At 41.5% G+C, this 27,792-nt stretch overlaps 1 protein-coding gene and 1 long non-coding RNA gene across 4 annotated transcripts in view; both read left to right on the top strand.

Moving 5' to 3' along the window:
• LOC120017525 overlaps positions 1–6,154 on the top strand; it is a 61,565-nt gene extending 55,411 nt beyond the window's left edge. The window contains exon 5 of the long non-coding RNA XR_005472119.1: positions 6,116–6,154. This is a non-coding gene — a long non-coding RNA (uncharacterized LOC120017525). The remainder of the gene's footprint in view (positions 1–6,115) is intronic.
• Positions 6,155–9,685: 3,531 nt separating this feature from the next.
• Positions 9,686–26,386, top strand: LOC120017523 (phosphoinositide 3-kinase adapter protein 1-like). 3 transcript variants are annotated; one of them, XM_038960337.1, is made up of 17 exons: positions 9,686–9,993; positions 12,019–12,444; positions 14,485–14,738; positions 15,089–15,233; positions 15,451–15,593; positions 16,150–16,282; positions 18,263–18,459; positions 18,700–18,853; positions 18,961–19,032; positions 19,165–19,413; positions 19,520–19,582; positions 19,684–19,883; positions 20,032–20,104; positions 22,025–22,192; positions 22,676–22,746; positions 23,130–23,221; positions 26,094–26,386. In XM_038960337.1, exons 1-17 carry the CDS (start codon positions 9,963–9,965, stop codon positions 26,206–26,208), a joined length of 2,586 nt encoding a protein of 861 aa, XP_038816265.1. In that variant the 5' UTR covers positions 9,686–9,962; the 3' UTR covers positions 26,209–26,386. The 3 variants fall into 3 exon arrangements, with proteins under 3 accessions (XP_038816265.1, XP_038816267.1, XP_038816266.1); XM_038960338.1 differs by lacking the exon at positions 9,686–9,993 and adding an exon at positions 10,963–11,172; XM_038960339.1 differs by lacking the exon at positions 12,019–12,444 and having other exon boundaries at positions 9,689–9,993.
• Positions 26,387–27,792: the final 1,406 nt, after the last annotated feature.

The following is a 27,792-nucleotide window of genomic DNA, read 5'->3' as shown; positions in this document are numbered from 1 at the left end:
ACAAAACATTATGAACACCTTCCCTTTCCATGACATAGACGCATGAAAACACTGGGGGATATATAGGAGTGACATACACTGAGTGTACAAAACATTATGAATACCTGCCCTTTCCATGACGTAGACTGACCAGGTGAATCCAGGGGAACGCTATGATCCCTTATTGATGTCACTTGTTAAATCCACTTCAATCCATGTAGATGAGGGGAGGAGACGGGTTAAAGAAGAACTTTTAAGCCTTGAGACAACTGAGACATGGATTGTGTTTGTGTGCCATTCAGAGGGTGAATGGGCAAGACAAAAGATGTACGGGTTATGGTAGTAGCAACGCTAATGGGTTTTTCACGCTCAACAGTTTGCGTGTGCATCAAGAATAGTCCACCCCCCAAAGAACATGCAGCCAACTTGACAACTGTGGGAAGCGTTGGAGTCAACATGGACCAGGATCCCTGTGCAATGCTTCTGACACCTTGCTTATACTTACACTACCGTTCAAAAGTTTAGGGTCACTTGGAAAATCCCTTGTTTTTGAAAGAAAAGCAAATGTTTTGTCCATTTAAAAGAACATCACATTGATCAGAAATACAGTGTAGACATTGTTAATGTTGTAAATGACTATGGTAGCTGGAAACGGCAGATTTTAATGGAATATCTACAGTACATAGGCGTACAGAGGCCCATTATCAGCAACCATCACTCCTGTGTTCTAATGGCATGTTGTGTAAGTTAATCCAAGTTTACCATTTTAAAAGGCTAATTGATCATTAAAAAAAACTTTTGCAATTATGTTAGCACAGCTGAAAACTGTTGTACTAATTAAAGAAGCAATAAAACTGGCCTTCTTTAGACTAGTTGAGTATCTGGAGCATCAGCATTTGCGGGTTCGATTACAGGCTCATCCCAGAGTCGCCTCTTCACTGTTGACGTTGAGTCTGGTGTTTTGCGGGTGCTATTTAATGAAGCTGCCAGTTGAGGACTTGTAAGGCGTCTGTTTCTCAAACTAGACACTCTAATGTACTTGTCTTCTTGCTCCGTTGTGCACAGGGGCCTCCCACTCCTCTTTCTATTCTGGTTAGAGCCAGTTTGCGCTGTTCTGTGAAGGGAGTAGTACCAAGCATTGAATGAGATCTTCAGTTTCTTGGCAATTTCTCGCATGGAATAGCCTTCATTTCTCAGAACAAGAATAGACTGACAAGTTTCAGAAGAAAGTACTTTGTTTCTGGCCGTTTTGAGCCTGTAATGGAACCCACAAATGCTGATCCTCCAGATACTCAACTAGTCTAAAGAAGGCCAGTTTTATTGCTTATTTTCCAGCTACAATAGTCATTTACAACATTAACAATGTCTACGCTGTATTTCTGATCAATTGTATGTTATTTTAATGTACAAAAAAATGGCATTTCTTTCAAAAACAAGGACATTTCTAAGTGACCCCAAACTTTTGAACGATAGTGTATGTTGATAGTTTGTCATCATTTGTATTACTGTGTTGTATCTAATGATTTATGGAAAACTAGAACAAATAACTGGTATGTCTTATAATGACATATACCTAATATCTCGCTGCAAATTACATATTACTAATATGTCACTTTTGGTTAAATATCACTATTTTTACATTTTCTAATGAGACCATATTGGGAAATCCTAATTTCCACTCTCCCACCCTGATTGGGTTAAAGAAGTGCAATACTGATCTCAAACTTGAAAAACAATTTTCTGTTCTCGACTCGTTGAAGAGTTTATTGTTAGTCGGCACAGAAACATACAGTGTGATCATCCAAATTTAACTACCAATTAAAATAATTTCAAATATGTTATCATATTTTGTACAGCAACCTCTGACGGCAAAACAAATCTCAAAGACAGAAGTTAATTTCTGAAGATGTATCTGTGTGGCCTAATGTGAGTGTGTAAATACAATTACCTGAATATATTTTCATTAGATATAAGACTCCATATGCAGTGCCTAAAACTATTCTCAGATCGTTTTAGATTTCTTTCCATTAGCGTCTCATTGTGTCTGAGGGACTGCTTTCCACAAGTGCTGGCTAGCTGCTTACCAAATGAGGTTATAGTGTTTCCCCTACCAACTGTACATTTCAATAATTTGTTGGAGAGGCCTCTCACTGTCACTTTTTATCATATTATCAATGACGACTCAATTTCGCTCTGGCCACTCCAAATGGAGTGCTGACCCCGGCCCTATTACAGTCCTGTAATGAAGTGCAATGGAGTGGTAATTGGTCCACATTATACCAGATCAGGTAACATTAGACGTATTTCCTTATCACAATGAGCCCTGCTGCTGACTCTCAATGAGAAACGAAACACAGTGCCTTTCTTATGCAGGCTATCATCCAAATAACATTTTAGCTACTAGGCTATACCACCCCTTCCTATTTCAGTTTTGCATTTCAAGATTGCACTCCACATACTTAGGTTGCAACTTGTTTCTGGTTTCCCTCTGCTCTAAAACTCCTGAAAAACTCCCTTATTACTAATGCAGATATGTGGGAGATGTCTCCAAGGATGGGGAAGTACAGTGAGTGAGCTGGTAACATGAACGTCTTCCTGTAATGTGAGATGTACAGTCCTGGTCTGGCCCATTGTGCCTCTGTGGCTCCATCCATGTCTCCACGCCATGCATTGCAATATTGTTCTCTTATGTCCTGGTGTAAGTAAAATGAATCGGCATAGTCATACTCCACCTTTTTTTAAATGATATCTCACTCTACTCTAAGAAGTGTTTTTCGAACAGAAAAATGGCACATTTCTGAAAAAGTTAATTAATTTCAGGATATTTCAAGATAGCACTTCAAATCCCAATCATATCTTTGAGATGAGAACATATCCCAGGGAAATTCTAGTAATAGTGAACATGCAGATATTGCTCTACATTTGTTGAGAATGACAGTGGCCTGGGTTATAATTCTATGAGTCATACATATGTTTAACTTTTCTACTATTTTGTCAAATTGTGAATTATGCAATTTCCAAGTTTCCGTCTGCTGGAAAAACTGAGCTGAATAACCCATTTCCCTAGCGTTACAGTACATGAAACAAGTTTTCCAAATCTCAAACGTTCAACCTTTAGATTATTTATCCTCTCAATAGTGGTAGGCGGTAGGTAGCCTAGTGGTTAGAGCGTTGGACTAGTAACCTGAAGGTTGCAAGATTGAATCCCCGAGCTGACAAGGTCAAAATCTGTCGTTCTGCCCCTGAACAAGGAAGTTAACCCACTGTTCCTAGCCCGTCATTGAAAATAAGAATTTGTTCTTAACTGACTTGCCTGGTAAAAAAAAGAGAAACGTGACACTGCAGGGTCAGTTTTACTGCATATCATGTATAGTAGGGTTGAGATCAATACAGTGGAAGGGACAAGATAAATGGAAAGCAATGACAATGTCTAGTATTGTTTCATATACTGTAACGCTAGTGTGTACAAAGTGAGCATAGAATTGACAGAACAATGGTCCAGAAGAACAATGAACTTGCCATTCTGAAACACTGCACTGCAGCCCCTGCTCTGAACTGAGTCAGGTTCTCTGGTAAGGTCAAAGCCATGGGTTGAACACTCACCGAGGAATAAAATACAGGATATTGGATAACAAGGTTAAAATATAGGAGCAAAATATGCTCTTATTAATCTCAGGCTGCAGGGATTTGACTTGAGCCACTTATTAATAGACAGTGGTTTTGAGGGAGTCCAAACAAAAGATGAAGGTACAGTCGTGCTAATGGCAGAGTTAAAAGAAATAAGGATATTTCCACAGGAAATTGAACTTGGAGACAGGTCATGGATCACCAGACTTCAGAGAGAGTTACAGAAGTCAGAGGTGAGCGTTTCTTAGAACTATTAAAAAGACAACCGAAGGGGATCAAAACAAAACAAATGGCTTAGCTGTCCTGGATCTGCACAGCTCTGCCAGGGCCTGGGATCGGGAGAGACACTTAAGTGTTTTAGTACTATATCTCTTGACACAATGATGAAAATGATCATGGCCTCTAAACCTTCAAGCTGCATACTGGATCCTATTCCTACTAAACTGCTGAAGGAGCTGCTTCCTGTGCTTGGCCCTCCTATGTTGAACATAATAAACAGCTCTCTATCCACCGGATGTGTACCAAACTCACTAAAAGTGGCAGTGATAAAGCCTCTCTTGAAAAAGCCAAACCTTGACCCCGAAAATATAAAAAACTAATCGGCCTATATCGAATCTTCCATTCCTCTCAAAAATTTTAGAAAAAGCTGTTGCGCAGCAACTCACTGCCTTTCTGAAGACAAACAATGTATACGAAATGCTTCAGTCTGGTTTTAGACCCCATCATAGCACTGAGACTGCACTTGTGAAGGTGGTAAATGACCTTTTAATGGCGTCAGACCGAGGCTCTGCATCTGTCCTCGTGCTACTAGACCTTAGTGCTGCCTTTGACACCATCGATCACCACATTCTTTTGGAGAGACTGGAAACCCAAATTGGTCTACACGGACAAGTTCTGGCCTGGTTTAGATCTTACCTGTCGGAAAGATATCAGTTTGTCTCTGTGAATGGTCTGTCCTCTGACAAATCAACTGTACATTTCGGTGTTCCTCAAGGTTCCGTTTTAGGACCACTATTGTTTTCACTATATATTTTGCCTCTTGGGGATGTTATTCGAAAACATAATGTTAACTTTCACTGCTATGCGGATGACACACAGCTGTACATTTCAATGAAACATGGTGAAGCCCCAAAATTGCCCTCGCTAGAAGCCTGTGTTTCAGACATAAGGAAGTGGATGGCTGAAAACTTTCTACTTTTAAACTCGGACAAAACAGAGATGCTTGTTCTAGGTCCCAAGAAACAAAGAGATCTTCTGTTAAATCTGACAATTCATCTTGATGGTTGTAAAATCGTCTCAAATAAAACTGTGAAGGACCTCGGCGTTACTCTTGACCCTGATCTCTCTTTTGACGAACATATCAAGACTGTTTCAAGGACAGCTTTTTTCCATCTACGTAACATTGCAAAAATCAGAAATTTTCTGTCCAAAAACGATGCAGAAAAATTAATCCATGCATTTGTTACTTCTAGGTTAGACTACTGCAATGCTCTACTTTCCGGCTACCCGGATAAAGCACTAAATAAACTTCAGTTAGTGCTAAATACGGCTGCTAGAATCCTGACTAGAACCAAGAAATTTGATCATATTACTCCAGTGCTAGCTTCCCTACACTGGCTTCCTGTTAAGGCAAGGGCTGATTTCAAGGTTTTACTGTTAACCTATAAAGCGTTACATGGGCTTGCTCCTACCTATCTTTCCGAGTTGGTCCTGCCGTACATACCAATACGTACGCTACGGTCACAAGACGCAGGCCTCCTAATTGTCCCTAGAATTTCTAAGCAAACAGCGGGAGGCAGGGCTTTCTCCTATAGATCTCCATTTTTATGGAACAGTCTGCCTACCCATGTGAGAGACGCAGACTCGGTCTCAACCTTTAAGTCTTTACTGAAGACTTATCTCTTCAGTAGGTCATATGATTGAGTGTAGTCTGGCCCAGGAGTGTGAAGGTGAACGGAAAGGCTCTGGAGCAACGAACCGCCCTTGCTGTCTCTGCCAGGCCGGTTCCCCTCTCTCCACTGGGATTCTCTGCCTCTAACCCTATTACAGGGGCTGAGTCACTGGCTTACTGGTGCTCTTTCATGCCGTCCCTAGGAGGGGTGCGTCACTTGAGTGGGTTGAGTTACTGACGTGATCTTCCTGTCTGGGTTGGCGCCCCCCCTTGGTTTGTGCTGTGGTGGAGACCTTTGTGGGCTATACTCGGCCTTGTCTCAGGATTGTAAGTTGGTGGTTGAAGATATCCCTCTAGTGGTGCGGGGGCTGTGCTTTGGCAAAGTGGGTGGGGTTATATCCTTCCTGTTTGGCCCTGTCCGGGGGTTTCTTCGGATGGGGCCACAGTGTCTCCTGACCGCTCCTGTCTCAGCCTCCAGTATTTATGCTGCAGTAGTTTATGTGTCGGGGGGCTAGGGTCAGTTGGTTATACCTGGAGTACTTCTCCTGTCTTATCCAGTGTCCTGTGTGAATTTAAGTATGCTCTCTCTAATTCTCTCGTTCTCTCTTTCTCTCTGAGAACCTGAGCCCTAGGACCATACGTCAGGACTACCGGGCATGATGACTCCTTGCTGTCCCCAGTCCGCCTGGCCTTGCTGCTATTCCAGTTTCAACTGTTCTGCCTGCGGTTACGGAACCCCTACCTGTCCCAGACCTGCTGTTTTCAACTCTTAATGATCGGCTATGAAAAGCCAACTGAGATTTATTCCTGATTATTATTTGACCATGCTTGTCATTTATGAACATTTTGAAAATCTTGGCTCTCTCTAATTTTCTCCCTCTCTCTTTCTTTCTCTCGGAGGACCTGAGCCCTAGGACCATACGTCGGGACTACCGGCCGTGGTGACTCCTTGCTGTCCCCAGTCCGCCTGGCCTTGCTGCTATTCCAGTTTCAACTGTTCTGCCTGCGGTTATGGAACCCCTACCTGTCCCAGACCTGCTGTTTTCAACTCTTAATGATCGGCTATGAAAAGCCAACTGAGATTTATTCCTGATTATTATTTGACCATGCTTGTCATTTATGAACATTTTGAAAATCTTGGCTCTCTCTAATTTTCTCCTTCTCTCTTTCTTTCTCTCGGAGGACCTGGGCCCTAGGACCATGCGTCGGGACTGCCGGCCGTGGTGACTCCTTGCTGTCCCCAGTCCGCCTGGCCTTGCTGCTATTCCAGTTTCAGCTGTTCTGCCTGCGGTTATGGAACCGCCACCTGTCCCAGACCTGTTGTTTTTCAACTCTTAATGATCGGCTATGAAAAGCCAACTGAAAATTATTCATGATTATTATTTGACCATGCTTGTCACTTATGAACATTTTTGAACATCTTGGCATAGTTCTGTTATAATCTCCACCCGGCACAGCCAGAAGAGGACTGGCCACCCCTCATAGCCTGGTTCCTCTCTAGGTTTCTTCCTAGGTTTTGGCCTTTCTAGGGAGTTTTTCCTAGCCACCGTGCTTCTACACCTGCATTACTAGCTGTTTGGGGTTTTAGGCTGGGTTTCTGTACAGCACTTCGAGATATTAGCTGATGTACGAAGGGCTATATAAAATAAAATTGATTGATTGATTGAAATGCAATCTGTTATTAAGCCCCAAGAGTCGATTAGCGCACCGTTGCGTCAATCTAAGTAACATGATTCAAAATCCATCAGTTTAAACTAGTGATATCTGTTTTTTGTTTTTTTTGCATTGGATGCGTCTCATTCCACCGCATCCGCCGATGTCGCACATCTGAGGTGAAAGGTGGCAGAGCTAAAGCGATTTTGGTGTTTGTCAGACCATGAGAAATCTCGAAAATCGGTCTACTCAGAGCTATTTTCACGAACACGATGATGGTCTTCGTTTTGCTCTACAACCCCCACAAGTGTCAGGAGACTTGTCTGAAGTCGATTCAGTCGATGTGCCAACTTCTGTTTGTAGCATCCGAAACGTTTGTGCTTCAAACTAATGTGACCCAACCGTGAAAAGGGGAGATTCTCACAAACACAATGACCCCACAAGTGTCACGGAACTCATCTGAAGGTAACTGGTACCGGTAAAAGGAAAATGGAAGTATTAAGTATATTTCCTGAGCTTTCTTATATCTCCTAGATATAGGACAAGCACTTAAAAACCTTGTTTCTTATGATAATTTTTTTTACTGTCTTTTTTGCCATTTATGAATATGTTATTCAATGTGTTTCTCTGGGCTATAGTAGTAAAGGCCAAATTCAATATTTTATCAAATACAATTATCCATAGTATGACCATCTTAAAACAATTCCATATGTCAGCTTAGAAACCCCCCAATGGCTTAGAGTTTTACGAATTTAAGAGAAAAGAGAAGTGCACAGTGATTCCATGCCTGGGGGCACCAACATTATTTCATATTTAGATCATTCAATAATATGTATCAGTCTCATATAGCTCTAGAATTGTAATTGTGGAAACGTCCAATATTAGGTAATAGAGTAAACCTTTAGAATCGATGATTGGTATGTGTACACTAGATGGCCAGAAGTATGTGGACACCTGCTCGTCACACATCTCATTCCAAAATCATGGGCACTAATATGGAGTTGGTCCCCCTTTACTGCTATAGCAGCCTCCACTATTCTGGGAAGGCTTTCTACTAGATGTTGGAACTTTGCTGTGGGGACTTGCTTCCATTCAGCCACAAGAGCATTTGGGAGGTCAGGCACTGATGTTGGGTGATTAGGCCTGGCTCGCGGTTGACGTTCCAATTCATCCCAAAGGTGTTCGATGGGGTTGAGGTCAGGGCTCTGTGCCGGCCAGTCAAGTTCTTCTAGACCGATCTCGACAAACCATTTCTGTATGGACCTCGCTTTGTGCATGGGGGCATTGTCACTGTTGCCTCAAAGTTTGGTGCACAGAATCGTCTAGAATGTCATTGTATGCTGTAGCGTTAAGATTTCCCTTCACTGGAACTAAGGGGCCTAGCCAAAACCATGAAAAACAGCCCCAGACCATTATTCCTGCTCCACCAAACTTTACAGTTGGCACTATGCATTCGGGCAGGTAGCGTTCTCCTGGCATCCGCCAAACCAGATTCGTCCGTCGGACTGCCAGATGGTGAAGCGTGATTCATCACTCCAGAGAACGCGTTTCCACTGCTCCAGAGTCCAATGGCGGCCAGCTTTACACTACTCCTGCGAACGCTTGGCATTGCACATGGTGATCTCAGGCTTGTGTGCGGCTGCTTGGCCATTGAAACCCATTTTATGAAACTCCAGACAAACAGTTATTGTGCTTACGTTGCTTCCAGAGGCAGTTTGTAGTGTATGTAGATTTGGAGCTGGAGTTTGTCTTTGCATTCAGTGATAACATGCTGCCCTCTGGTGGGCCTGTGTTACTGGACTGCAAGGGTAGGCAACCCTGGTCCTGGAGTGCTGCAGGCACATCATGTTTTTGATTTAACTGACCTGGAAGACCAGGTGTGTTGAATTTAGGCAAACACTGAACTGATCAATTAGCTCAGTTGGTCAGGTGTGGTGCCTAGTTGGAACAAAATCCTGCCTTAACTGCGGCACTCCAGGAACAGGGTTGCCTACCCCCGCCGTACAGCCTATACGGTTCTGGAATACCTCTCAGATGTGCTTATGATGGTTGTAATGTGGGTTTGGTATGAGTACTTGATGCCGATACAGTCCCATCCATAGAAATTTCTAGCAACACAAACTGGTTTTGAAATATATGCTGCACTGAATAGGCTATTTGAAGCTATGAGATGAGTTGTATGTAAGTGATGTGTGAACGCAAGATGCCTATGACAATATGTAAACTCACACGTCCCCTCGGTCTCTGACATGCTTTTTGTGATGTTTTCAGGTTGACATTGAAAATCACACACACACACTGTGTAAGGAAGTGAAAAAAGGATAATGTGACAACTATCAGGTGTGTGGGTGGGTGGGTGGAAAATACAAGATACAATGACTGCTTTGTTGTCTTGGTATGTTTGCTCTGTCATTATTGGTTTGACTTGAGGTTTGTTTTAGTTTTAGTTGTCAGACCAAACTTTGTGAGAAGAGAGAACTCATGTGAAACGTGTCACAAGCACTAGATCATGTCGACACAAGTGATAACACGATACAATAAACTGCATTTCCCTCACACTTATCGCAGGGGCAGGTCTCACATGTCACATCTGTTTTAGGAAGTGACAGAGTGTCACCCAATAGCAGGAAACAACCCGTTTCTATTAATATGACAGTACAAGGGGAGTTATTGGGTGAAAGCTGCTCATGAGAAGAGTCTAAATTCTGTAAAAAGAAAGGCTTAAGTCCAAAAAGTAAGACGAGCCATTCACAAGGGCAGATGTTTTGTGCTGTGGGGTGAGTTGATGCACCTGTTCTGAAACTTCACAATTATGGATGGAGTTGTCTCACCCTCAGAATCAGGTAAGAGGTGGTCTTGTTTGACTTCTTCTTACACTTCTTTATTTTTTTTGTCTGACCTTAGCCTGACAATAAAATACAAACGCTTCAAATTCTATAAACTAAAGCAATACTATAAGCGCTCACTGCACACTCATGGTTTTAAAGAATTGAACGTTTTCATTAAGAAACTTCAATATGATATCTACCTAAAACGGCAATGTTTTTTTGTTTGTTTGACTGACGTATAATGTAAGACCATTGACAGATTTGGTTTAGAAATAAGGAAGTTAGTGTTTTACTCTTCCTGTAGTTATAGTTGACAGCTGCATTGGTGACAAGTTTTTGCATGTCCACTCAGCAATATCTTTGCAAAAAAATGTCTGTACAGTATGATTGAAGCACATTTAGGATTGGGGTTAACCCACGTTTAAAAAAAAAAAAAGACTACATTTTACTATAGAATACTGTAGTACATACTATACAATTCTATAGAATTCTGTAGAAAACTGTAATATACTATAGAATCCTATACTCCACAATGTAGTATCCCTTGATCATGTAGTGCTTACTATAGACTTTTGTAGTGTACTGTAGAATACCACACTACACACTGTAATATTCCTTGATCATATAGTGCTTACTTTAGAATTGCGTAGTATACTGTAGAAGACTGTACTACACACTGTAGTATCGCCCTCCTTTTAGGTTTTACAAGGGTGAACTTGGCTTGATTAAGTAAAGTAATGAGTTACAACAAATTACCCGGACCAATGTTGACTCTGGTCAGTGTTTGCTCAGCTACTTATTGACTGTACTCGGTGTTGACATCTCAAACAGCACGCCTATTCATTCTTTAACCCCAGCAACCTTGAAATCGCATAGCTCGGGCTGTTTTGGACACCTGGTATCGTGTACAGTTTCTGTGCAACATTAAGCATAATCCCAGCATTAATACCTTGACTTTTCTTTTTCTCAAATCATTTCAGAGAGAAACAAATATATCTATGAATATCATTTGATATATGAATTTAGGTGTTAAGTACAGTTATACACTGTTCTAAGATTATTGACACCCTTGATAAAGATAGGCGCAGACTAAGGATATCGAGGATCTGGAAGGATTCTGTACGGAGAAATGGTCTAAGCTCCTTCCCAATGTGTTCTCCAACTCATAAAACATGTGTGACTGAATTCAGGAAGGTGAGCTTATGTCAAATTTTCAAGGTTGGCTTTTTAATTTTGTTATTTTATAAAAGTACAGACTCTGAGCTTCAAAATGGTATATGATACACAGTTGGGAGGACTGCATGAGGAAATTATGCTTATTTGAAATAAACTTGTTATGCTTATTTGAAATAAACTTGTTATCCCACTTTGGGAACAAGTAGCAGAAAAATGACCATGAATGACTTTCACACTTTCTGGAGAAATTGTCTTTGTTTACTCCCATTCATCAACGTTCACACCGTCTTAAGCCCTAGCATTTTCCATCTCTTTAAGAATTCACACGTAAACACATGAGTCGGCATGGCATTGTCCTCCAGAATGTAGTCCCTCTATTACCACCCTCCATTGTCTCCGCCAATCACGGATCCTGCCTTTCTCCCTACATAGCTCGTGCTTTCTCCTTGGCTAAACTAGGCTCATAATTGAACATTTGTATTCATATTTGTAATTAAGGCATATGAAAGTTCACATGTTCAAGAAGGTATTTCTGCAAAATGTTCAGCAAAAAAGGCCCTATAACGGCCTTTCTGTGAAATAGGAAATGGCGTCAACGCTTACATTTTAAGAAAAGGCTTGGTGCCAAAAATGTATTACTGTATCTCTTTCTCTGAGCAATTGTATTAGTATAAAATAATTACATTTAAAAAAACAAAATGCATACAATAAAGCTCAGTATTTGAAATATTTATCTTATAGTAATTTTTGCTCATCTTTATCAAGGGTGTCAATAATTTCAGACTGCACTGTACGTAAATAATTCAATTGTTTTTTGATAATTAATTGATAAGATATTAAATCCCATAATTTTCTGTCTTCCAGCAATGTCTGGATTCCACAACACGTGTGAGCTGTTGATTGTACATTCTTGCGAGGCTCAGGAATGGGCTACATATCTGCAGAACATCTTGAAGTCTTCACGCAAGTTTCCCAAGAGGTCTATCGTATTGTATGCAGTTGACCGTGCTGAACAGCTACATGAATGCGAATTTAACATTTTCTATAATAGTAAATGCATCGTGCTGCTGCTGACAACAGCAATCCTGGACATTCTAAATGACCCTGAAGTCCTAGGAACTTTTCAGAGACTCCTTCATCCTCCACACAGAGTGGTGGCGCTGTTGTGTGGGATGTCGGAGGATGACATACCCACTGAATGGTTTGAAAACTGGCAGCGCTGGAGAAAACTGTATGCTGAAGACGAACCTGCTCTTTACATCTCCACCATTCTGGAATCCATCGCTGACTGTATGTTCGCTTTATAATACCCATGTCGTTTTTCTGCCTGACTTTGTTTCAAGTTTTAATGTCACGTGCACAAGTACAGTGAAATCCCTTTCTTGCCAACTCAAAACCCAACAATGCAATAATCAATAACAATCTATTACGAGAAGAAGAAAAAACACACGATAAATAAGAATATGATAAGTAAATTAGCATACTATATACTGGAAATATTTAAAAAGTCAGTGTCTATACCATTTTTACATGTGCAGGGATACTGGAGTGATGGAGGTAGATATACGTATATAGGGGTAAGGTGAATAGGCAACAGGATATAAGATGAACAGAGTAGCAGCAGCTTGTATGTGAGTGGGTGTGCGGGTGTGTAGCGTCCGTATAAATGTATGTGCATATTATTTGTAAGTGAGCAAATTATAGAGTTTGTTTGTGTTGGAGTGACAGTGTGTGTGAGTGTGTAGGGCTCTGTGGGTGTGCATACTGAAATAAAAGATTGATAAAGACACGAGGTAAACTCGGTCCGTGTAGCTATTTTATTAGCTATTTATCAGTCGTATTACTTGGGGATACCTCTTGCCGTGTGGCAGAAAATAAAATAGTCTATGGCTTTGGTGGTTGGTGTCTTTGAAGATTTTACAGGACTTCTTTTCCCACCGCCTGATATAGAGGTCCTGGATGGCAGAGAGCTCAGCCCCAGTGATGTACTGGGCTGTCCGCACAACCCTCTGTAGCACCATGCGATCGAGGGCGGTGCTATTGCCATACCAAGCAGTGACGCAGCCAGTCAATATTCTCTCAATGGTACAGCTGTAGAACCATTACAGGATTTGAGGGCTCATATGCCAAACTTTTTCAACCTCTAGAGGGGCAAGAGGAGCTGTTGTGCCTTCTTTGTGACTGTGTGTGTATTTGGACCATTTTAAGTCTTTAGTGATTTGGAAACCGAGGAACTTGAAGCTGTCTACATGCTGCACTGCCACCACGTCGATGTGGATGGGGTCGTCCCCCCCCCCTGTTTCCTGTAGTTCACGATCAGCTCATTGGTCTTGCTGACGTTGAGGGAGATGTTGTTGCTCCGGCACCACACTGTCAGGTCACTGACCTCCTCCCTGTAGGCTGACTCATCTTCGCCGGTGATCAGGCTTACCACCGTCGTGTCGTCACCGAACTTAATAATGGTGTTGGAGTTGTGCGTGGCCACACAGTCGTGGGTGAACAGGGAGTACAGGAGCGGACTAAACACACACCCCTGTGAGGCCCCTGTGTTAAGGGTCAGCGTGGTGGAGGTGATGTTGCCTACTCTCACCACCTGGGGTCGGTCCGTCAGGAAGTCCAGGATCCAGTTGCAGAGGGAGGTGTTCAGACCCAGAGTCTTTGTGACGAGCTTGGAGGGGATAATGGTGTTGATTGCTGAGCAGTAGTCAATGAACAGCATTCTCACATAGGTATTCCTCTTATCTAGGTGGGTGAGGGTAGTGTGGAGAGACATTGAGATTGCAGGTCACGGTTGGGTCTTCCTCTGTAATCCGTAATAGACTTTAGCCCCTGCCACATGCCGCGGGCGTCAGAACCTGTGTAATATGATTCCACCTTATTCCTATATTCTCCTTTTGTTTGTTTGATGACTCTGCGGAGGTCATAGCAGGCCTTCTTGTGCTTATTCCCGTCTTCGGCCGTAGCATCAGGGTTTTCTACGATAGCCCTGTGTGCAGTAGCCCTGCTCTTTAGTTTAGCGCCAACCTCCGTGCTAATCCAGGGCTTTTGATTGGGGAAGCAGCAAACCTTCAGCGTGGGTACAACGTGAAAGTATATAGCCAGATTCTCATAACATTCAGAGATACAATAACTGGACGAGTTTATGTTCGTGAGTTTTTGTGTCTTTGTTTAAGGTGCATGAGTAATTTACCATTAGTGTATTATATTCACAAAGGATCACATACCCTCTAGTTGTGAACTTACAGTCTTGTTAATTCAATTCACACATTTACCCATATTCAACTGAGAACAAGTGATGATAGGCTTTTATTTTGACTTTTGTATTCAAAGGTAACGCAGAAGAGGCTGAACATGAGGCGGAAGCTACAGCAAAACCAGAACCAAAACCAGAAGCAAAAACAGAGTGTGAAATCCCTGTGGTTATGAACCCCAAAGCTGAGGGGACAGAGGAAGAGTCCGTGACACAACCAGAGTGTGTCCAGGACGACAAGGACGATGTGAGAACAGAGATCCACCCAAACCAGGCAACGAGCCCCACACATCCCATCTGTCTCACCGTTCAACCAAACAGAGTTTTATGCGGGGTAAGAATTGCTTAAACATACATATAGACCACTCTGAAATGGTCCTGAACAATGTTCAAATATTTAATCTGGAAAGCACCACATAAGGAAAGATTAATGTTACATAACAGGTACATGATACTGTCGTAAGTATAAAAGTTTGTGGAGTGTATAGTGTCGGACAACCATGCCTCTTGGTTCCTTCATATATTTTGTGTTCATTTTTTTAAATGATTCATTGATTAATATCAAGGCACAACTCCAAATCACCCTCAAATTGTAATCAGGCCAGGACAACTTTATTTGCAATGGCAGTTTTTTGAGGAAACAACTATTAAGCATAGAATGCAATTGTCTGACCTGTTTTACAGGACCATGCAACTATTTTTATAATCTTTTCTAATAAACTGGACAACCAGTTGAAAATGGAGGTGGTGTTTGCCTCTGATGATTCAACTGCAAAACGGGTTCTAGGGACTTTGGAGAATGAATACACTATCAGTATTAATGCGCCTGGTAAGTAAACTACCTTTAGAGTCCTTCGATCACAAATCTAAAGAGGAACTTTTAGACCACTTACCCCAGTCTTCTATTTCACTTTTACTTATTATTCTATTTCATTTTCACATTCCTATTGTGGACATTTTTTTCCACCAATGTGAATAATTTGAAGTAATTTGATAAGCCAGTATAAATACAGGACGCTAACTCAGATAACATTTGTCTTTCCCAGATATGCCAGCAGGAGAGGTGTCACTCACTCTGTATAGCAACGACTCACCAGTCTGTTTGAGGCCTGTAACATACTACACAGCCATGGGAGAAATCAGCAGTTACCTTGAACATGCAGCTGCTCCCCTGAACTTTATGTGTCAGGTGAGTCAGCTCAGTATAGAGTAAAAATAGGTCACACTTTATTTGGATAGTCCGGATAGTCCATCTGTAGATGCTCTACAGATGGTCATACTATCAACAAACTATCTGTTGATAAGCAACTGCTTGCTAAGGTTATGGTTAGGGTTAGTTTTAGAATAAGGATTAGGGTAAGGGTTAAGGTTAGAGCTATGGTTAAGGTAAGGGTTAAGTTTAGGGTTAACATAAGGGTTAAGGTTAGGGTTAGGGCTAGGGTAGGGTTAGGGTTCGTAGGGAGTTGAACTGTTGAACTGTTACTGCATATAGTCTGTTAAGCATCTACAGATGGACTGTCCAGATAAAGTGTTACCTAAAAACATAATACTGAATAATGACAAATTCACTTTTCATCAACTCTAAATACATTTATTTTTATTAAGACATTGTTCAATGACATTGAAGGTGTGATCTCACACAGACCAAAGCCTCAAGAAAGCCCCAAAAAAGATTTGATTAAATTCTTTAGGCTGGACGTATAATATTTTCTTTAATAGTGTGTTATTCATTTCTGTGTTTCTAGGCATTCAATTTTACATCCAATACCACAGAGTCACTTGACAATTTGCTGACAGACTCATTACAATGCAGGATCCCTGCAAGTGGACTTCATGTATTTGGAATCAGACAGCTAGAGGAAGACAATATGGCTGCATGTAAGTGTTAACATTTTTTACAGAAATTATAACGGAATGATACATTTGCTTGTCTACACATCAACAGTTCTACAGCGATGGGACAAGATTGTAACTACCAATTGGATATCACGAAATTGGGGAGAAAAAGGGAGTAAAAAAATAAGTAAATAAATGTCATATTTACATAAGTATTCAGACCCTTTACTCAGTACTTTGTTTAAGCACCTTTGGAAGTGATTACAGCCTCGAGTCTTCTTGGGTATCATGCTACAAGCACACCTGTATTTGGGGAGTTTCTCCCATTCGTCTCTGCAGATCATCTCAAGCTCTGTCAGGTTGGATGGGAAGCGTCGCTGCATAGAAATGTTCAGGTCTCTCAAGATGTTCGATCGGGTTCAAGTCCGGGCTCTGGCCGGGCCACTCAAGGACATTCAGAGACTTGTCCTGAAGCCACTCCTGCGTTCTCTTGGTTGTGTGCTTAGGGTCGTTGTCCTGTTGGAAGGTGAACCTTCACCCCAGTCTGAGATCCTGAGCACTCTGGAGCAGGTTTTCATCAAGGATCTCTCTGTACTTTGCTCCGTTCATCTTTCCCTCGATCCTTACTAGTCTCCCACTCCCTGCTGCTGAAAAACATCCCCACAGCATGATGGTGCCACAACCATTCTTCACCTTTGGGATGGTATTGGCCAGGTGATGAGCAGTGCCTTGTTTCTTCCAGACGTGACACTTGGCATCCATGCCAAAGAGTTCAATCTTGATTTCATCAGACTAGAGAATCTTGTTTCTCATCGTCTGAGAGTCCTTTAGGTGTCTTTTGGCAAACTCCCAGTGAGCTATCATTTGCCTTTTACTGAGGAGTGGCTTCCGTCTGGCCACTCAACCATAAAGGCCTGATTGGTGGAGTGCTGCATAGATGCTTGTCCTTCTGGAAGGTTTTCCCATCTCGACAGAGGAACTCTGGAGCTCTGTGACCATCGGGTTCTTGGTCACCTTCCTGAACCCTTTAACTGAACCGAACTCTCGTTTTAATATGGTAAAACTAGTCTTTTCTAAGTTTCTAAAGAAACATTGAACATCTAAAAGTCAAGTAATAGTGTATTGTTTCTGGCCGTTTCCTGGTGTTTTGTGGACGAAAACTAAGCATTTCGAGCATAACACGTCAACCCTGTCACCCATAGATAGGCTCGGAATGTTTTAACAAGTTCAAATGTTTTGTTAAGCTTGCATTCAATTGCCCCTCCTTATTGCACACAACAAGCTTCCATTCCCCCGGTCACAAGGGGATTTACGGCTGATTTAAGATGAAATCGTCAACCCTGTTACGGTCAACCCTGCTACTTTAATTGTCAGCTTTTCTAGTCATCTTATTTATTTTTTTACCTCTGGAGATGGGAAAACATGGTTATTATGAAGTTGAACATGTGCTTTTTATGACAGCGACATTTTTTGGGGACAAAATTACACTATCCAAAAGGCACTCGATTAGTGCAAAATTAAGTTATATCTAGTACCTAAAAGGGTTCTTCGGCTCTCCCCATAGGATAACCCTTTGACGAACCCTTTTTGGTTCCAGGTAGAACCGTTTATGGTTCTTGATAGAACCCTTTCAGGTTCCAATGTAGAACCTTTCCACAGAGGGTTCTAAAATGGAACCCCAAAAAGTTCTACCTGGAACCAAAAAGGGTTTTCCCATGGGGACAGCCGAATAGCCCCTATGGAACCATTTTTTTATAAGAGTGTGGAACGACCCATCTAATCATGTACACAAATCTTATCTGGAGGTCCAAAAATGTTGTCCACACCCATTGACATATGTTGACATCCAGGGATGTGATCCAAGTTCCAAAAGATCAATTAATGATGTGTACTAGATGAACTGGCAACGTTTCACTTTTTTTGCAAGTTCAACTTATATCCTGATAGTTTTCAAGTCGTCAAGAACGTTCAGAAAAGTGGCATGGATTACATTGATTAATTCGACTTTTTCGTGTCACTCAGATCAGCGAAAGGAGGAGCTTCCCACTCTGCTTCATTTTGCCGCAAAGTATGGGCTGAAGAAGCTGACAACAGTCCTGCTCCAGTGTCCAGGTGCCTTACAGGCCTACAGCGTGATGAATAAGAATGGAGACTACCCAAATACACTGGCAGAGAGGAGCGGCTTCTCTGAACTGAGACAGTTCATAGATGACTTTGTGGTAAGTCCATTGTTAGTATTTTCATTCCGTGATGTATTTATCTTTTATCTCTGAAGTGTGATCTCAATTATGTCAATGGCCACAGCCAGCTCACTGTCACCTATACCAAATGGAAATGCATTATGCTTATACTATGAATTGCACAAGAAGGAATGAAAAGCTACTGGTAAATGTTATTGTTGTAGCTTTCTGAAAAACATATATTTCGTGAAGACTATATTCACAATATCTACTCTGTAGGACACAGCTGCCACGGCTGAAGAAGATGAGGAGGTGTACGAGTCCATGTCCAACTCCTCTCAAGACGTCACGAACGACTCCCTGAACCCTGGGTGTCAAGAAGACATCTATGAGACCATGATCGGGTTAAACCCCGACTCCATGGAAGACCTATGTATGACTAACTATGACTAATCACATGAAGTACCATTTATCTTTGATGATGAGGATGTTAATGATAATGATGATGTTGAAGATCTTTGACTATTTTATTTCCCTCAGATGAGGACATGGAGAAGGCATTAGAAGAGTCTCATAACCCGGAGGAAGTCATACTTAGAACATTTTTTCAAGGTAAATTTGCAAAATACTGCATTGTACTGTACTGTAATTGGACTTGTGGACTTAAGTATGGTTTATAGTCTACATATTCAGATCCTAAAATGCCTTTCTCTTTTTTACAAATGATGTGGCTTTTCTTTTTAGGTAAACCTGATGCAGGTGTGCCCCAAGTTGGGGAGCATACAACTAATGAAGAGGCGGGAGACCAGGTGGAAGAACCAGAGGAGTTTGAGGAAGAAGAACTTTACAATATGTGTATTTCTGATCAAATCTATGACACGGTGGACGAGAATGCAAGCTATCTCCCGGAAATTGTCAACCGTCCACCAGCCCCCGTTCCGAGACCTGTAACATTTTCAGAGCCTGAGGAGTCCAAGACCTACATCTCAAGAGGTAGATGGTTAAACTGTTCTCCAAAGGTATTAGCTAGTGCATGAGTTGTCAAACCAGTGTAAAGTATTTTAGGTTGAGGTGAATAACAATGATTTTTGATTCACAGTGTTTTCAGCAAAAGAAGAATCAAATCCACAGATGGACCTCAGAGAAACAGAGTCATCCAATGGTATGTATCAAATTGAAAAGCAGATTAGATGATTTTATTTGTCCTGAATCACATCTTCTCCACTAATTAGTAAACAATGTATGTGCCTCCAAAACCTCCAGTGAGGCCTGTGAGAGATGGAGCCTCCACCTCCTCTTCCCACGACCCCTATGCTGAGGTGAGGACCCAAGGCCAGAGGCAGCTCATAGCCTTGCAGGAGAAGGTGAAGGTGGGGGTCCTGACTGTGGATGATGCTGTCAAGGAATTCAAGACCTGGCAGTTTGATGAGAATAGGAGATCTCAGTCTCTGCGTAATCAACAGGTACAGTAGTAGATTATAGTTCATACTCAAATCTCTTGGCAGAACACAAGAAACATGTATTTTCTGTGGCCCAAGCCTAGCCTCTGGGGGGTACAATGATAACCTGAAACACTACTTCATTGAATAAAGAACAACTTTTTTGTTACAGGAAAATTTGAAGAGATTACGAGGCAGCATTACCAGACGCCACAAAGAGAGGGAGAAGATTGGGAAGGAGATCGGTAAGAATATTTGGAGACTACTAGCTATACTTTGTCTCTACATGTGATGAGCATAGTTTGTACTTCAATTGCAATCACATTTCATTTGTCAGGGTTACTGAAAAGTGTTTGTTTTGATATTTGACTATGCCTAGTTTCTGTAGGTCACAAGACAGCATCAAAGGTCATATTTGATACAAAACATGATAATATCTTAGCAGTTGCTGTTAAACACTGAAATGGATATACATTATCTATACAAAAGTACGTGGACACCCCTTCAAATTTGTGGATTTGGCTATTTCAGCCACACACGTTGCTGACAGGTGTATACAATCAAGCACACAGCCATGCAATCTCCATAGACAAACATTGGCAGTAGAATGGCCTTACTGAAGAGCTCAGTGACTTTCAACGTGGCAACGTCATAGGATGACACTTTCAGTTTGTCAAATTCGTCAAATTTCGGCCCTGCTAGAGCTGCCTTGGTCAACTGTAAGCTGTTATTGTGAAGTAGAAACATCTAGGAGCAACAACGGCTCAGCCGAGAAGTGCTAGGCCACACAAGCTCACAGAATGGGACCGCCAAGTGCTGAAGCGCGTGGTCGAATCATGACGTCAATGATCTTCAGATCGGAACTCTAGAAAGAGGCCCGAGTACCCGACTTGGAATTCCGAGTTGGATGACGTAATTTCCCAGTCGGGGCTTGTTTTTTTCCGAGTTCCCAGCTGTCTTGAACTCACTGAAGTCTGAGAACGTGGCAGAAATCATGCTGGATTGACAGTATGGCCAATGTATTCAACCTTTTATTGCCCATGGTGTTGAATGTTTATCCTTTTAAGCTTGGAAAAGAGACCTTTATACCCAGACTTGGACCACAAACCCACTCCACTGAATAGCATGCTAGTGATTGCTTTGCAAAGCTTGCAGTTAGCCACTGATTCCTTCCAAACCACTCATTATTGAATTTGCGATTTCCAACTTGTTGTGTAATGTTTTTGTCCAATGGCCGATGAGCACCGATACGTTTCATCTATAATTTCTCTTTATAATACAAGGATTGAAAAGAATTTGCCAGTAGATTATTAACTTCATTCATGATGATGACTGCTAGCTTGCTAGCTAAGATTTTGAAAGTATGATGTTGAATTTAGTTTTTTTAAATTGAACCTTTATTTAAGTAAAGTCAGTTAAGAACAAATTCTTATTTACAATGACAGCCTACCCAGGCCAAACCCTAACCCGGATGACCCTGGGCCAATTGTGCGCCGCCTTATGGGACTCCCAATCACGGCCGGTTGTGATACAGCCTGGAATTGAACCAGGGTCTGTAGTGATGCCTCTAGCTCTGAGATGCCATGCCTTAGACCGCTGCGCCACTCGGGAGCCCAATCACACATGATCAGTCCAATCAAAGCTACGGTAGATATAACATGATTTGACGTCATTTTATCTGTAGCCAATGACCTTTAGGCTTCTTGGATGGGCACTAATGTAACTCTATGGCAGCACCCAAGGGGCTGGAAATTTCGAGCTCTACCCGTAGATTTTGCAGTGACGTAGTGTCTCCATGAGTGACATGGGCGCAACTAGAGAACATTACCAACACCTACGCTCCATATTATCCGCTGGCTGCCCCACCACTAAGAAAGCACTGAGCTAGGCTGAAACACTTGCATTTTGGTGCTGCCTTACTCAAGAAAGCAAAAAAGAGACCATGTTTGCAAACTGATATGTGACACGTATTAATGCCAAAAGAACATGCAAAACAGGCAACAACAATATATATATATTTTTTTATAGCTAAACAGTTGGGGCTCAGAACCACCTGCCCTGAATGACAGGCCACTACTGGTACTTTGTAACACCAATGAAGGTATGATATTTAGCTTATTGTTGATGAGTGATGCTTATTGTTGATCTGGCCTCTACCCTGTGAGGTCTGGAGATAACCGCCCCACTGCAGAGGAACCTTCCCTGGAGCTCCAACACGGCTGTGGAGTGTTCTGTGTACGAGCCCACCCCACGGGTCATTGCCCTACCCCCTCCTGTGACACGGTCAAGCCAGAGAAGCACCTGGAAGACTGGCAGTACCTCCAGCACATCCAGTGAGTACAATCTTTGTCGTTTGAATGTCACCATGAGCCTAAATGGTAGTACAAAATGACAACTGATGTAATTATTAAGTTGGTCTTTTTCTGTCGTTTTGATGCTGTTTATATTATTGTTATTATCAAAAATCTGTATTAGTACCAAGATAGTGCTTTTGGAAATATCATTTTCATTTGGAGAAGTGATGAAATCTGAAACGCAATTGGCCGTTTGTTTGGCTGATCAACTCTGATTATTTCCATATCCCGTATGGTCATTATGTCTAAAAGATGAAAACCTGTAGCACAATTACTCTCCCCATTTATTGTTGCTCTATTCAGCTCCTCTCTCTAAGTGGCTTTCATCTCTAGCATTTAATGTGCACTCTTGGCTATTCGTAGCAACCCACCACAAGCTCTTGTTGAAGAAACTGTTTCATAATCACTTGTAGTGTTTCTTCCTTTACTGACCTTACCATTATTTACTTTTACTTTCCCCAGGTAGTGGCAGTAACAGACTCAGCACACATAGTACGATTAGCTACAGCAGCGGAACTGAGCCTGACTTTGAGGTGAGACCAAACTGCTCTTTAAAGTCTCTTCAAGGCCCAGTTCACACAAAACACTTTTAGTATATGTCTTTGTGAATCCACGGTTCAGTAAACAAGGCTAAATAGCTTATTTGTATTCATACATGTTGTTGCTGGAGAGATATTCAATCCGATGGAATCAATTCACCGCAAAAAAAACCATTTAAGTTACATTTAAGTTACATTTAAGTACATTTGTGATGGACATATTGCGAGAGAAAAAAACAAGCATACTTATGAAGGCACAATGTACTTATTTACCATGTACTCCAGTCAATGTATTTACAATCTGTCAACTGCGACAGTGCCTTTGTTAGATTCTCTCATGATTTCTTATGCTGTGTATTGATTTGATCCATGGAAAGGACACAGCAGACTTCTTCCCTCTACCCCCACGGCCCGCTGAGGCCGCACCTCTACCTCCTCCCCCCAGAATCCCACCACGACTCCCAGACAGGTAAGCCCTCTCTCTGGATAAGAGAGACCCTTTGATACGTTCCTGTGTCAGGATCACTGAAACTAGCTGTAACTTGATTACAGAACGTTATATTACATGTAATGCAATATGGAATTCCAGAAAGGCAACATTAATCAGTAATATGACATCTTCATAGATAGCAAGGTGACTTCCTCCTCATGGAAATCAACAACAAAAATGCAACTTAAACATGCAATTCATAGTATGACAGCAATATGACGATTGTAAAAATGAAGGACCACAGAGGGTCTAATACTGCAGTATAACGACCAATGTTACACTATTACAATGTGATTTAGTAACGCTGTAGATAACAGCTCAACGAAGAGTAATATGCAAACCGACAGTTTCATTTCAGAGTATACGACATATTGAAAAGGCAAGCACACTTGAGAAACATATCAGTGAGTATTCTACACTGTAGGCTACACGCAGTGGTAAAGGTCAGATGACAGAAGCGATAAGGAGGAAATATTGGCCCACCACTGTCTGTGCGTGCAGAGAGGAAACCTGAAGTGTGAAGATAGGCTATATACAAGTTCAACATTTTCTCCATGTGGTCGAGAGAGGGATAGATGTTGAGTAAGAGTTTAACATGACAACGCGTATATTATTCTACTCGTAGAGAATTTCAAATGTCTAGTTTCATGTTCACCGTATTCATATGAACATTTGCATTGTAGAGCCTTGGTCAAAATGCAGTGTGAATGTAGTCATAGATGTCTATAAGCAGTTATTAGCACCTAAGTTGTCCATTATTATACATGATGCACTGCTCATGAGGAGTTAAACAGGCATTTTGAAGAGGGTATTCAAAAGCAGTGTTACCATTTATTCTTCCTAATTGTAATGAAACTGCCCAGAATATATTTATGTTGATAGTTATGTGCCACTTGCTTCTCAAATAAAAAAGTAAACCGAGTTGATAAGCATCACAAATTGCCGACCACAAAACCAACCCCAACCCTAATGATTACATTAAACACTCATGATTCTTTACCCTAGAAGTTGAGGCTATATTTTGAAATGTAAAAATAATATATGCATATCCAGCTGAAACTTACTGGACTAACCGTGAGAAAGACAATCAGCTACACTACATGACCAAAAGTATGTGGAAACCTTCTCGTTGAACATCTCATTCCTAAATCATGGGCATTAATATGGAGTTGGTCCCGGCTTTGCTGCTGTAACAGCCTCCATTCTTCTGGGAGGGCTTTCGACTAGATGTTGGAACATTTCTCCTGGGACTTGTTTCCATTCAACCACTAGTGAGGTCGGGCATTTTTGTCGGACGATTAGGCCTGACTCGCAGTCTGCGTTCCAATTCATCCCAAAGGTGTTTGATGGGTTTGAGGTTAGGGCTGTGAGCAGGCCAGTCTAGTTCTTCCACACCGATCTCGACAAACCATTTCTGTATGTACCTCACTTTGTGCACGGTGGCATTGTCATGCTGAAACAGGAAAGGGCCTTCCCCAAAATGTTGCCACAAAGTTGTAAGCACAGAATCATCTAGAATGTCATTGTATGCTGTGGCGTTAAGATTTCCTTTCCCTGGTACTAATGTGCCTAGCCCCAAACATTAAAAACAGCCCTAGACCATTATTCCTCCTCCACCAAACTTTACAGTTGGCACTATGCATCCGGGCAGGTAGTGTTCTCCTGGCATCCCCCAAACCCAGATTCGTCCATCGGACTGCCAGATGGTGAAGTGTGATTAATCACTCCAGAGAACATGTTTCCACTGCTCCAGAGTCCAATGGCGGCGAGGTTTACACCACTCCAGCCGAAGCTTGGCATTGCGCATGGTGATCTTAGGCTTGTGTGCGGCTGCTCGGCCATGGAAACCCATTTCATGAAGCTGACAACGAACAGTTCTTGCGCTGACGTTGCTTCCATAGGCAGTTTGGCACTCTGTAGTGAGTGTTGCAACCGAGGACAGACAATTTGTACGCACTACACACTGCAGCATTCGGCCGTCCCGTTCTGTGAGCTTGTGTGGCCTGCCACTTTGCGGATGAGCCATTGTTGCTCCTAGATGTTTCCACTTCACAATAACAGCACTTACAGTTGACTAAGTTGACGCTCTTTTGAAATGACTTGAAATACTGTTTGTCTCACATGAACATATGGAATTGTTTTAAGAAGGTCATACCAAGGATAATTTAGCTATTTGATTTTGAATGATAACAAGAAATATGTACAAAATTATTTTATGAAAATGTGTATTTGGCTATTAGCCCATACAAACGCATTGAATAACATTCACTACATTGAACAACAGAAGTTTGTTCTGAAGTGTCGGCCCTATAGCTAAACAGTGTCCATATATACTTCCATTCATTTGTCAACTGGTACCTTCAGACGAGTGTGGTGAGGCCTGTTGGAGTCCTAGAGCAAAACAATCGACATGTAAGTGTTTGTGAGTGTATCACCTTTCCACAGTTAGTTCGGATGCTCCAGACAGAAGTTGGCAGATCAGCTGTTCAGACTTCAGACGAGTCCCAAGACAAAACGTAATTGTGTTTTGTGAGAGTCTCATCTTTCCATAGAGGGGTCATAATAGGTTTGTAAGCCAAACCGTTCGGACGCTACAGACGATTTTGTGAGAAGACCCATTTTCGAGATGTCTCATGGTCACCTCTCTAGCTCTGTCACCTTCCGCCGCAGATAAGGAAGGGGGACGTAGACGGATGCGGTGGAAGGAGACGCATCCAATGAAGAAAAACAGATATCTAGTTTAAACTGACGTATTGTTATGTTTTGTATTATTATGCTAATTCGGGGGTATCATCTCTGTTTAATTTGTCATGCCAAGTGTAACTATGTGGTTATCTGTTATACATTTTAGGGCTGCGGAGAGTTTGCTGGAGGAGCGTTACGTATCATACCCCTCTCGAGCTCTCCCTCAGAGACCACCTCAGAGGACCACCTCTCCCCCTCTCATACCCCGGAGAACACGATGACACACAGCTCCGCTGTTATAGCATTTTAAATGACTGCCCTCCAAAATATCTATCAAGAACAAATCAGGCAGTGTTACTTACAGTATTCATACCCCTGGGCTTATTCCACATGTTGTTGTGTTACAGCCTGAATTCAAAGTGGATTAAATATTTTTTTAACCATCTACATACAATACCCCATAATGACAAAGTGAAAACATGTTTTTCGAAATGTTTGAAAATTTATTGAAACGGAAATACAGAAATATCTCATTCACATAAGTATTTTTTACCCATCTACCAATAGGTGCCCTTCTTTGAGAGGCATTGGAAAACCTCCCTGGTCTTTGTGGTTGAATCTGTGTTTGAAATTCACTGCTTGACTGAGGGTCCTTACAGATCATTGTATGTGTGAGGTACAGGGATGAGGTAGTCATTTAGAAATCATGTTAACCACTATTATTGCACACAGAGTGGGTCCATGCAACTTATTATGTGACTTGTTAAGCACATTCTTACTCCTGAACTTATTTAGGCTTGCCATAACAAGGGGGTTGAATACTTATTGACTCAAGACATTTCAGCTTTTAATTGATCTAAAAACCTAATTCCACCTTGACATTATGTGGTATTGTGTTTAGGCTGTATATGAACATCATGCATGAAGGTTTGCGTGTGTAGAACAGAACCACATAGAACACCATCCTCAAGTCAATTCAGTAAGTAAACTGAAATTCATATTTAAAAGGGAATTATTGGATTCAAACAACAACAAAGCGTCACCCTGTCACTTTTTTTGGTGAACAGTTGAGGGATGGGACTGTATAAGCATAATAAAAAACGGCATCTATTTTCAATTACTTATAAATAAGCTGAAATGGAGAAGCTATTCATTTCAAACGTTTTTTAATTTTAAAATGTTAAATTCAAATCACTTTCTGAATTGACTGACTTGAATTCTAATGACTCCAACCCTACAATAGACGCAGTGGTAGTGTAAATGATTTCGTAATAACTTCATGCATTAGAATTGTAAAGGGGTTTCAACAAATTGATCAAGTAAGGATTGTGTTTGTTTGTCACGCTTGTTCGTGGATTGTGTACTACTGTATTATTATACAACCGATCACACAATGAACTTTGATTTTACAAATGCAAAGATGAACCATTTATGTAATCTGTTTTAAAATAAATGTTTTGAGTTCCTGTTTGGCACGCACCACAAGACATGGTCATGAGCATTCATTTCCTTGAAAGGAGTGTCATCAGCAGACACGCATTTTACACCGCACACTACATAGTGTATGTAACGTACAATATGAGCCACTTGATGGCGCTCTGTACATGATTTACACCGTTTTTTGTATGAAATGAGAGTGACGTTTGGCATGTTCTTTCTTTCTTTCTTTTGTAACACTATCAATGATCTATTGTCTGATGCTTTGATGTATATTTCATTGTCAACCTGCACAACACAACACACTATTGTTTGCTTACATTTGAGTGTATTTCATGCACTTCCATATAGCTTAATTGACAAGTGAGCCCAAGATGGATCCAATAAGCTAAACTTATGGTGTATTAATTTATCACATTTGCACCTGT

Source organism: Salvelinus namaycush, chromosome 22 (genome assembly GCF_016432855.1).
Source record: "Salvelinus namaycush isolate Seneca chromosome 22, SaNama_1.0, whole genome shotgun sequence".
Lineage (NCBI taxonomy): Eukaryota > Metazoa > Chordata > Actinopteri > Salmoniformes > Salmonidae > Salvelinus > Salvelinus namaycush.
Note: the sequence above shows the minus strand (reverse complement) of the source record. Positions and strands in the feature narration are given on the sequence as shown.

What these genes read in the sequence shown, in the direction of transcription:
- LOC120017523 (XM_038960337.1), top strand. Translation starts at nt 9,963, where the DNA reads ATGGATGGAGTTGTCTCACCCTCAGAATCAG. An exon ending in TCTGGAATCCATCGCTGACT is followed by an intron (nt 12,445 to 14,484) that starts GTATGTTCGCTT and finishes TTGTATTCAAAG; the next exon opens with GTAACGCAGAAGAGGCTGAA. An exon ending in AGAAACAGAGTCATCCAATG is followed by an intron (nt 19,583 to 19,683) that starts GTATGTATCAAA and finishes CAAAACCTCCAG; the next exon opens with TGAGGCCTGTGAGAGATGGA.